General features: G+C 36.8%; 1 protein-coding gene across 10 annotated transcripts in view; it reads left to right on the top strand.

Annotated features, from left to right (window-relative positions):
- Window positions 1–12,396, top strand: part of ZMYM2 (zinc finger MYM-type containing 2) — a 99,080-nt gene that overhangs the window by 56,162 nt on the left and 30,522 nt on the right. For all 10 annotated transcript variants that reach the window (XM_087756712.1, XM_087756703.1, XM_087756708.1 and 7 more), the window contains 3 exons: window positions 319–435; window positions 1,044–1,194; window positions 10,364–10,536. In XM_087756712.1, the coding sequence (XP_087612838.1) occupies window positions 319–435; window positions 1,044–1,194; window positions 10,364–10,536 (441 nt within the window). The remainder of the gene's footprint in view (window positions 1–318; window positions 436–1,043; window positions 1,195–10,363; window positions 10,537–12,396) is intronic.

The following is a 12,396-nucleotide window of genomic DNA, read 5'->3' as shown; positions in this document are numbered from 1 at the left end:
AACAGGTGTTCGGTTTTGGGAGAGTATTTTTTTGGCATTTATAATTACCCTTAAATAACAGGCATTAGAAAGGTAAGGTAAAAGAAATACAACCTGAAGTAATTACGGTGGAAGCAAGGGTAAAGATTCGAGATTGAAAAAACCTAAGATGACAAGGGAAAAGGAATTGAGGGAAAAGACTAACCTGCTGTGCTTTTGCCAGAAATGCTCCTGAGTTTATAAACTCCCAAATTCTCAAACACTAAAATGTGGGTTTTTTCAATTAAGCCTATAAAAGTAACTTTTTTAGTAATGTGTATATATGGTTTTGTTTTTCAGACTCTCAGTGTGCAGTCTTCAACAAACGGTCAGTTTGTCTCTCCCAGTGATATTCAGTTGAAATGTAATTATTGCAAAAGTTCTTTTTGTTCAAAGCCAGAAGTACTGGAATGGGAGGTAAGGGGGGTTTTGGTGTTATTTTTAGAATGCTGAAGTGTATAAAAGTTTAAACCTGTAACTCCAATACAATTTTTCTAGATAACTATTTCGTAAGGTATTGAAGCTTAAAAAAATTAAGTTAACCTGGTTCTGTAGAATATCATTTAACTTTGGTACAGATAAAAGCAGTCGTCTTTGTTCACAAATAACAAAAAAGCATCTGTGGAGTTTAAAGAAAAAATATAATTTCTCAGATCAGTTGTAAGTTTGAAATCTGCTTTCATCTTCAGTTATTGTATGACTGTAGATATGACAGACCATTGTTACCCTTCTCTGTGAAAGGAGAGAAATACCTGAAGAGGATATGCTAAGATTGATTGGCATATTTTCTTTTTAGCATTTTCATATTAAATGATGAGTATTTGTAGCACTCACTGTCAGCTTGAGTGAGAGTTGTTAATTGTTAGCATTAGAAGTCATACCCTAATTGTGTATTTGCACTTCTGTTTACTTTGCATGTTAAAGTTGTGTCTTAATGGCAAACTATTATTTAAAGTTGCCACTATCCGGACTTTAAGATTTCATCCATTAACCCTATTTGTGATGCTTTGCAACTTTGCATTTAGAACAAAGTGTATCAGTTCTGCAGCAGAGCATGTTCTGATGATTATAAGAAACTGCACTGCATAGTTACATACTGTGAATACTGTCAAGAAGAGAAAACGCTGCATGAGACGGTGAATTTCTCTGGCATCAAAAGACCCTTTTGTAGTGAAGGTATGTATGTGTTTGGGTTTTTTTCTGAGGTATTGGTCATTGTAGTTTTACTGCAGTTGACTTACTATGTTAATATTTAATGTTAAAATTTAAGGTAACAACTCATTCTGTTGTACTTGAGGATAAACCAGAAGTTTCTTCATTATTATTAATGAAGTGCATGTACTTGTTACTATTAGTGCATGTACCTGCTAATTTATCTGAGCTGCTTTTATGGTCTTTTGTTAAGCTTTTCACTATTTACTCCAGGTTGAGGAGGAGCAGGCAACACTCTTAAGTGTATGTGTGTATAAATACATACACATACATGTATGCACATGCATATATACATATGGACAAAAAATTATACCTAAATTGTCTTTTTTTTTTTTTAAATTTATGCAGCAGAACCTATACCAACACTAACTGCATTGAGGAATAGCAAGCTTTCTCTTTGATTAGTAGTTTCAAAATTTAATATGACAGTGGAAATTCTATGTTGGCTTAGAATGGTTATTCAAGCAATAACTTGAATGATGCCTGTTGATGTATGTTGATTACTGTCATAATTTTCCTGACTAATGATTTGGATTTCCAAAAAGAAAACAAACAAAAAAGGAGGTATATGGGCATAGGATTCTTTTAAGTTGCGTTGAAATATTGTTTTAATAGAAACAGCAAAATACAGTCTTAACAAGAACCTATCCTTTCTACTTCTGTTGAGCTGTCCTTCAATATTGGTATTTAATCCTGATCTTGGAAGTTTAACTATGAGTTTGGATGACCTATCTCTGGAGAATATAGTGAATATTTTTTTTCATTAGTTATAATAACAAAAATTTCACTATCATTTGATAAACCTTGCTGAAGATCTCTGCTTTCAAGCAGATTAAACAGCAGATGTGCCAATTTACTTGTAGCAGGATCCTGTTAAGATGGAGAGGGGTGGAGTGCAAGGCTGAAGGCAGCCTTCCCTCCATGCCGTTCCCTTATAGCTCTGGACTCTGCAATCTTCTGTTTGTGATGAATGGAGTGTGGTGGCTTAGGTTTCTTTGCCATCATTACTTTCGTCTTGGGTTCTGGACTGCGAAGTGATAGCTGGAGAGGAAAAAAGGGCAAAGCAAGGTCCAGTTTTACAGTGTATCATTGCAGTACTCAATAACATCTGAAAATGTTTCTGTGAATAAAACAATTCCACAGAATATATTCAAAGACAAGAGCAAACATTTTTTGGCCTGGATATTACAGTATATGCTGGTATTACTGTGAATACTTACGACTCCCTCATTTTAAAGCCTGGTGGCTGTCACAATGAAATCAGTAAGATTCATAATGCGAGCTATGCCATATTACTACTTGCGTAGATCTGTTTCTGTATGAGGAGGCTTGAAATAAGTGAGAACTTGTATTTCCTATCGGAGAATTTGAGGAAGGAAAGAAATAAAAACACTCTCTCCTGCATGAATACAGTTACTACATGGGGGGAATCCATTGCCAGATGTCTTAGTGTGGGTCCTGAGTTTGCATGTGTTGGACTGCCAGTTTGAGAGCAAAGGTGATCTTTATGAGGATGAATATGCCAAATGTTACCATTAAAACAAAGTTTATCGTCTTACTGTGATGAACTGAACCACTGAGTAATAGAGAGAAGGTCGTCAAAAGCACCATTAGGTAGAATGTAACTTGAATAAATATGGCACACATCTGTTAGCTTTAGCTTAGGTCTACTTTGTGATGCATATGAAAAAAGCTGTCTCTGTTACCCAATGAAAATAAACTGCTGACCTGGACAGAAACTCTGCAGAAAACAGACTAGGCTCCATATTTTAAAGGAAAACCAACAATTGTCACTGCTGCAGAAACAGTGGAATCCAAGAGTTAACACTTTTTAGATCTGACGTGGGGAGGAGAGGGCCAGGTCTTTAGATGGACTGAATGGAGGTCAACAAATAAAAGTTCCATCATCAGAGGTGATAGATTTCTCTTCCCTCTTTTCCAGGCACCCAAACACCACCAATTTTTTCCTTGATGTCATAGCCTTTTTCCAGAAATATGTCCAACTGTTTGTAAAGTAGAAAAACTAGTAGGGGTACCAACTAAACTTGTTGGATATGGAGGCCATGCTGGTTTTGATATTGTAAAGTGTTCAAGAAACTTCACCAACATAGATTATTTTGTTGAGCATGCAATTATTCTTCACCAGAAGACAATGTATTACAGTTTGAGAAGAAGTAACCTAAGGTGCTCAGTCACAAAAGTTATTGGCATTTTTGGAAGAAATTGAACTCTCAAGGGAAAATACTGGAAAATTTCAGGTGTATGTTTATAAAAGAAGGCTCCTAGATAAAATCAACAGAAGTTAAACAGGTGTTGAAATTTCTGCAAGAGTGTTTATTTGCTCGACTTCAAGCACACTGATGGGGAAGTGTCTATAAGATCAACCACAAATATCTCTTGAATGCTTATGCCTTCCTAGCCAAAGTACTGAAGATGTCGTCATTCCTCTGCTCACATTCTTCATACTTGAGGTTTTTTTTACACATGCACATATGTATATATTTACACACAAACCCTGGCACCCACATTAAAGTCTCTGGGATCAGTATTCCTGTGCAGTTTCATTCCAACTCTCTTTCTGTATATGTTTCTCTTGAGATATTTAAAAATATGCGCAGTGACCAGCTGAAACTTCCATTGCAATAAGGTGTAATTAGAACTGACCTATCATTTGTGCTAAAGATGATTATTAATTCTTTCATGGAGTACAGTATACTTTTTCTGTTTCTATCCAAAACTCGGATGCTATGTGGAGGACGAACAACCTGAATGGACTAGTTGAAAAAGTTTAATCTGTTCCCCTGGTGCTGAGGTTTTGGAAATTAAACTTGTCCTGGTGTTTTGCCACTAGAATGCCTCCTTCAAAAACATCAGGATCTGAATTAAATAAGATGTATATGCTAAACCAAGAAGATCAAAGTTGCTTGTGGATTTTTATGTATGTATAGTTACATGAGTGACAATTGAGGATAGGCTGTGCAAGTTTTTAATCCTGAGGAAATCTTCAGGTTATTGACTTCTGGGGGTTTTAATATATATATATATATCCCTTCTGAGGGTCTAGGAGAACAAATCAGTTTTTGGCAATCCAGCAATGGAACTACTTTATGATGAGTATCACCATAACTTCTTTTACTTGTAGACTTATTTTGCATTTAATTCATCTTTTTGATGGAACTAAGTGTTATGATTTAAATAACATAAGCTTTGTAATAATTTTATAATGTGAATTTTAATAACACTGATTCATATCCAGTAGTCTGCTTCTTGGAAGGAGAAGGTCAGTAAGCTGTGGAGTAACTCAGTTATCTGATGCTTGGGAGTTCCTTTCAAATGGATAATACGGATAAGACAGCTATGAAACTACCAACTGTACTATCATCTTGACATATGGTAATAAGTTTCTGGAAATTATGGATTCTGCAAATTAAACTCAAATGTAGACAATTCTGATGTTTCATCTAAGTAGAGATAACCCCTTTTGAAATACTGTAGAGCTGACAAGTGCAAAAAGACATTTAGGAAATTAAGTGATTTCAGAACGAAGTATGTCTAGGAAAGATGTATGTTTAGTTAAAGCATTGTAAATTTTAGAGTGGCATTTTTCCAGCTACTGCTGCGCAGTCCATTGTTCAGTAAAGTATACTATTAAATGTTTAGTTGATTAATTTTTAGATTTATATGAAAACATTACAGATATTGGGAATAGCCTAAACACGAGTGTGTTACATTTCATACAGGTGCTTATATATGAATGTTTCACAACCAGTTAAGATACTTAGTTCAACAAAGGCAAGTGTAAGGTCCTGCACCTAGGGAGGAATAACCGCATGCACCAGTACAGGTTAGGGGTTGACCTGCTGGAAAGCAGCTGTGTGGATAAGGACATGGGAGTCCTGCTGGACAGCAAGTTAACCATGAGCCAGCAATGTGCCCTTGCGGCCAAGAAGGCCAATGGTATCCTGGGGTGCATTAGGAAGAGAGTGGCCAGCAGGTCGAGGGAGGTTATCCTCCCCCTTTACTCTGCCCTGGTGGGGCCACATCTGAAGTATTGTGTCCAGTTCTGGGCTCCCCAGTTCAAGAAAGACAAGGAACTGCTGGAGAGAGTCCAGCAGAGGACTACAAATATGATTAGGGGGGCAGAGCATCTCTCTTATGACAAAAGGCTGAGAGAGCTGGGTCTGTTTAGCCTGGAGGAGACTGAGAGGGGATTTTATCTATGCTTACAAATATCTTAAGGGCGGGTGTCAGGAGGATGGGGTCAGTCTCTTTTCAGTGGTGCCCAGCAACAGGCAAAACTGAACCACAGGAAGTTCCATCAACTTCTTTACTTTGAGGGTGACAGAGTGCTGGAACAGGCTGCCCAGAGAGGTTGTAGAGTCTCCTTCTCTGGAGATACTCAAAACCCGCCTGAACGTGATCCTGTGCAATCTGCTCTAGGTGAACCTTCCTGAGCAGGGGGATCGGGCTAGATGATCTCCAGAGGTCCCTTCCAGTCCCAACCATTCTGTGATTCTGTGATACCTGAAATTTATAGCAAGTCCTGTTGTTACTAGAAAAATTAAAAAACTGGTTTCAAAATTGATATGTGATACGAAGTGTTGCTAAGACTTAGTTATAGTTGCTGGGCTTCTACAGCAGGTGAGCTGCACTGAGGAAAAATTGGTACACTGGCCCTGCCATGCTGAGCTCCAGTGTTCCACTAGGTGAAGGGGTTTGCCATCAAGCCTGCTTGAACCTCTTCATTCCCGATGTTTGGTTTCATTATTGTTCAACATGAGAGCTACGGAAACTGTTCAAACACAGCTTTTTTTTTTATAGTTTACATTATCAACTATCTGTTTTTAGAGACACTGATAGATCTTTTAAAAATAAAATGTGCAGAATTTGGGCTAGCATACAGAAATTTTTGAAGATAGTAGTAAAGCACGCATTTTAATGAAAAATTTTGTGGCGTAATTACAACTTCCTAACTCCATGCTACTTTGCAATAGGACCTCATAAAGCTATCAAGGATTGGTTAAGTAGTATAGAATGTAGTTAGAGGGGGGAAAAAAAGATACTTAGTGTATGTAAAATTTCATATCACAGTTAAGTGTTTTGCGTAATAAAAATCTTCTGTTACAAGCTCTCGGGTTTGTGTTTCACAGAGCTGTTATCTCCCTCTGCAGCTCTGACAGTGGCCTACCATGTTAGAATAACTTGTGCTTGCTATGGTGCCTTTTCAGCTTTAGCCTAGCATGTTAGACAGTTGGGTTTTGCTTCTGACCACTTCCTTTGACAGTGTCCCTGTGAGATAAATTCTAACCTGAAATGTCTGCTTCCTTGTGGCTTTATTTTGAAGGTTTATTTGTTGCTGAGTTGGAATATCCTGGCAAAAGGGGAGAAATGAAAAGCAGAACACGTTTTAAATACTGTAAAATGTATGATCTGTAAAATCGCCCTTTCACAATTGCAAGGGTTATGTTGTTACTGAGGGAAGGTATTCCTTTCCCACAGATCAGGTTAGTAGGAAAGTGGAAGTCAACTTCGGAGGGATTTTGAGGTGCCTGAGTTGTTCTCAGAGAATACAATCTCCTTTGACTGCTATTGACAAAAGTTACAGTGGCACATCACTGACATCCATTTGAGCCACGGCGGTTTTCATTAGGGAACACTGATTGGCACAGTGCAGTTGTTCAGGGCATGTTGTCTTATTTAGTAGTCTGGTGTTAAATCTTTTTGCTGCAGATGACTATTCCAAACAAATTTTGTTACTGTAAAAGCTCGAAGATATTTTTCTGCTGATAAAAATGAGTTAAAGTAAAAAAGACAGCATATTCAAATCACAAAAGTCCCTTATGAAACACTTAACACGCTCCCTTGCTGCAGAACCACCAAGTGAAGGCTCTTGGCTATGCTGAAGGAAGGCACAGGTCTGTGCCTTCCAGACAAACACACATGGAAGAGCTGGAGAGTTGGTTCTTGTGAGATTCTACTCATGGAAGAGTCTGATCGCATAGATGTACTTTCCAGTTATTGCTTGTTGAATGCATATCTTCTGGAATGACTTGAAAATTTTAACTTGTTAACCTGGATTTTGATGCTTCTGGCAGCGTTCTTGTAATTGAAAAAGTTGAAAGTTAGAACTATGCTGAGGAAGAGATTATATGCTTATCTTCCCTCTGTCTACAGAGGGAGAACATTGATACTGTTAATGTCATGTCATTTAAATTTTAATTTGAGTACCGGTTGTCAACTGTTTGTCTTAGGCAGTGCTTATACTCATGAACCCCAAGTCCCCAGGGGAGTTAGGCTGGCCAAACCCTCAGGATTTTAGTGTTGATATTGGAAAGATCAGACAACCAATGCTTTTTCGATTACCTATCCACAACATACTGTCAGTCAAATCCCACTTCTTGGTCACATCTATAAAGCCAGCATGGATGCTACTGCTCTGTTGATTCATGATTTACATGTGCACCGTGAAGACCAAGTTGTTTGAGCACAGAATCTGTTTTGCCAAAGGCGAATACCTTTTTCCATACTTCAAAGAAAGTCTTACTATTCCAATCAAAACCATAGCATTATAATAAAAAGTTATATCCTAGGTATGCACAGAAGTACCAAGGACCTAATTAAAATACATCCTGTAAAAAGAAAGCCATTTTGTTTTCCCTTTGTCTGAAGTGACACGATCTTGGAGCAACCAAATGTTCCCTGGTCAGGTGGATTAAGTTACCTGTTACAAAGACGTAAAAAAGTATCAGACAAATCTGAAGAGTTCTGCTCATGACGTTGCAGAAAGAAAGGCCTATACTTCCATTTTAGAAGTCTCCAGGGTTGTAACAATTTTCTGTCAACATCTAAAGTTTTATAAAGATGGGTTTTCTATCTTCTGTAGAGGCTTCCTTCAGCAAGAAGCCCTGCAGTCAGTGATCTATAAAAAAACTCAATGTTTTTCAGGCATTTAGTCTTAAGGGCTAGAATTTTGGACTTTTTGTTTCCCCTTACTTAATGTTCACTGCTCATTATTTTCCATGAGTCACAGAGATGTGCGAGATGTTCGACTGTAGAATGGAAAACTTCTTACCCAATAACTTCTTTTTAATGTAACATCAGTATCTTCAATTTTACTCCCTATAGTTTAGCATCCAAGAAAAATGTCAACTTTGTCCATTCCTTTTTGTAGACTATTTAGCTGGGTGCACATAGCTTGTCTGATTGGTAGTAGAGTACTTCTTCTAATCTGTAGTCTTTAAAGGTTGATGCAGCATTCTGAGGCTCTTCTAAGGCACAGCCAAAGAGGAGGCTACATTGCGGTGCTGAGCTATCTCTGGAATTGTGAAGAAGCGGAAAGAATCTGATGCCCCATACAATAATGAGATACAGCAAGCAGGAAAAAATACTGGCAAGACATTTTCAGTGCTTTAATGGGTACTTTTAACTAATAGCTTCCACACACTGGTATCTTCAGGATTATTATTTCCCTCAGAGCAGTGTATTTAACATCCAAATTACTTGCACTGTAAGGATGATTGCTTGATTTGGCACTTTCCATCTGCACTGCCTGTTTTGTGTGTTAGTAATTTTATTTGTTCTGTTGTTAAAGAATCAGATATATAACTAAAAAAGCAGTTCAAAACACAGTTACTACCTACAATGTCTTATTTGTATGCTATTCTATAATTGTCTTGTTTTGACATTGCTAGGAAATTTAATTTGTTAGCAAAGCTTATAGTATTGCAAGTTAAAATTGCTCAATAACCTTTTGTTTTTGGAAGAGGCTGGCTGCTGCAGCTTCCACTTGCATTCTTGTGCTTTTAGTGATTTTAAAATAGTATCAGTTTCACACATATGAAATTCTACCCTAATAGACAACAGCACAAGTCACTTAATTGAAATTACTGAATGCATTATAATTTTAGTATTTTTATGTTCTGTATGCCAGAGGAAGTGCAGCATGTGTGTTACATATTGATTTTCATAACTTACCAGAAGTACAGAAGACTGCATGTGTTAGACTATATGCCCTAGCAGAGTGGGCACTTGGAAGACTTGAGTTCTGGTCTTGGTGGTACTGTGATATTTGGAAGATTGTAAAAAAAGGTGCAATACCTTAGATTAAAGGTCTGTGTAGATGTTATCTTGTCCTTCCGGTGTTTAATATAGACAGTTACTTCATCTTCTCATACTGTTCTCTCCTGTAAAATTAGCACAATTACAGAGATATATGGTATATGATTTAGGCATCAGCTGAATAGACGCTAGATTTGAGGTAGTTTAAATACATTATATTCTCAAAATAGCCTACGTAATAGCTACAGTATTCATCTTTTAATGCATTTAATACGTTAGAATGTCTTCTCTAATTTGCTTGAGGGCGGATCAGATTATTGAAGAATATAGCTCTCATTATGGCAACCCTGAAATTATGACCGCATAGCAAATGCGGAAAAAAAAAAACCCCACACCTGATGTGAAAAGAGAAAAACCAAAAGATTCATTGCATACAAATCCTATACAAATTTCATATGTAAACTGCTGTCATTGTATAATTATTCTCAGTACTGATCATTGCTTACTTTATAGTTATATTTTTTAAAAAACTCCTCAGTTCTTAGGTCATCTTGTACATATTAGTGTTCTTAAAAATTAATGAGTTGTCTTAAGTGGTTTGTTGTATTAATATGAATGAAAGTAGTAATAGAAATAAGTTGATCCTTGAAGATAGGTATTGTTTTAGTGGGTAGTGTTGTCTGGCTTCAAATTTCTGCTCGTCATTGCCTGGATATGTAGCATTCTGAGGATGTATAACTGAGCAATGTAATTCCAAGTCAACACTTTTGCATGGGTCTATATGAAAAGAAAATTATGTATTTTTTTCTGACTGTTTATTCAGGACTTTCATAAGCACAAATTCAAGCGTAGTGTTTTGCAAAAGATGCAGACGTCACCTGAAACCGTAGAGTTGTGCAGGAAAGGTATTCAGGTAAAAATGTCTTGAAATATAGTCTATTATGCAACCTGAATTTGTCTGAAGCCCCAGTTGTTAGCTGTTGTTGTATTCATTTAATTTTCAATATTTAACTCTTAACTGTGATATCTCTCTGTAAAAATTACTTTGTTCCTAATGTTTAAAATCTGTTTCCAGGCTGCAAGCTGCTATATAAACAAGACTTTGCAAGACGGTTAGGACTGAGATGTGTTACTTGTAATTACTGCTCACAGCTGTGCAAAAAGGGAGCAACTAAGGAACTTGATGGTGTAGTGAGAGATTTCTGCAGTGAAGAGTGCTGTAAAAAATTTCAGGACTGGTACTACAAGGCAAGTAACTCAGAATTTTTGACGAGAGCTCCGCAGTTAAAAAAACCAAAAATGCACATGTGAGGATATCTCAAGGACTGTGCAGCAAATATGGCTTACTGCAGAGAAGCATTTGCTACACAATAAGCAAATGTATTAATTTCATCATTTGAGTTTTCTTAGATCTTTAGAGCAGCATTTCTACCATCTGATTTTATTAATTCATTTGGCAAGGAAGTCTTGAGTTACAGAAAAACAAGAAACTACTATGTATATTTGTTACTTTACAATTCCAATTTTTTCTCCTCAATTGATACCATATTTTTCTTGTCAAAACTTCTTAACTGTGTATTCAGAATGTTGAAAACACTGGTGATAGCATCTGGATAATACCTTGAGTTGACTGACGATAAACTAGGTTAGCAGAGTTTTTCTTGTTCCTGTTTTTGCCTCCTTTTTTGCCTTTTCCCTTCTCCCACAGTTTGAACTGCAGAGGCTTTGATTGTTCAGTATTTCCCAGTGGAAAGAATGCCAAAGGGAAAAGCAAGACCAAATGGATTTCTAATAAAAGTTTAAATCAAACAGATGGCATCTATTTCTAAATCTCTGGAAGCTTAACTACCTTGAAGCACAACGAACAAAGAGTTCACGTTAAGAGGTTTTTTTGTTTTCATTTTTTGAAAGAAATAAAGGTGAAATTGGACTGGGTTTAACCTGCGATTAGTACCATGGATAAAATATTTGATCTCTGGTGTGAACATCCTGGAAAGCTACACTGATAATATCAAAACAAGAACTACACTTGTGGATGCAATTGCAAAAAAAGACAGTACAAAATTCATCACCTTACCAAAACTCTGTACGCAGCCTGGAAGGCAATAAAAAGCTTGAAATGTTAGAGGGCTAGATACACAAGTCCTGTAATTCAAGATGATCTACCTACCATAAAAGAACTGAATCTGAAGACATATCTGGTATTTTGGAATGGCTGATGCCAGAAATGTTACAGCCAAACATTGTAAAGTCTTTATTTTGAATAATGTGTGTAGGGTCCTGTTAGACATTCCTGAAAGAAAACTACTGAAGACCAGAATGTGTTTCTTCTGTCTCATGTGAAAATAGGGTGACAAAGCTTGGCTGCAAAGCTCTTAAACGTACTAAAATGTTAACTTCATACAGTAATATTTAATCTATATGCCTTAAAACTTGGGGTATGGGGTGAAATTTATCCCTGCGTAAAAAAGTGCCTTCTCATAACGAACTTAATAAAGCTTTGGTGTGCTTTAGAAATCTCTTGGTAATTCAGCAAAGAATATAGTTTGGGGGTGTGCATACCAAACTAGTTTCATGTACATAAACTTCTATGGAAGCTTGTACTCTGATTCAGGTTTGAGAACCACTTGAAAACTCGGACTTCAGGTTATCCTTCTGATCCGTGGGGTAAGGCAATAACTTAATTGGCCCATTAAGTCTGCTTAAGAAATGCTGTTGGTACTGTGGTAGAGGAAAGTTAGACATGATGCCCTGAAAAGGCAATCTAATCTAAACAGACTTGCTGGTAACTAATGACTTTTGATACTTTTGATGACACTGAAGTGTTAGATATTTTACTTTTTGAATCTTATGCTTGCTAGTGGAACTAGTGTTACATGATGTTGAATTGTTGATTGTCATTTTTTTTTAAATACTTCTTAAAGCCGTTGCCTAATTCAGTGCTGGTTATAGAAGTTTGGGATTTATTACATGGGGAAGACACGTAATAGGTCTTGAAGTTGTGCGTTTTGCTAAAATTGTTTTTTGGTTGTTTTTTTGGGGTTTTTTTGGTTTTTTTCCTTTACATCCTTGCTGGTAACTTCTCCCCCTTTTATAAAAGTCACTCCA

This window comes from Nipponia nippon, unplaced genomic scaffold (genome assembly GCF_047370975.1).
Source record: "Nipponia nippon isolate SJK-2023a ecotype South Korea unplaced genomic scaffold, ASM4737097v1 scaffold_2, whole genome shotgun sequence".
In the NCBI taxonomy this organism is placed as follows: Eukaryota; Metazoa; Chordata; class Aves; order Pelecaniformes; family Threskiornithidae; genus Nipponia; species Nipponia nippon.
Note: the sequence above shows the minus strand (reverse complement) of the source record. Positions and strands in the feature narration are given on the sequence as shown.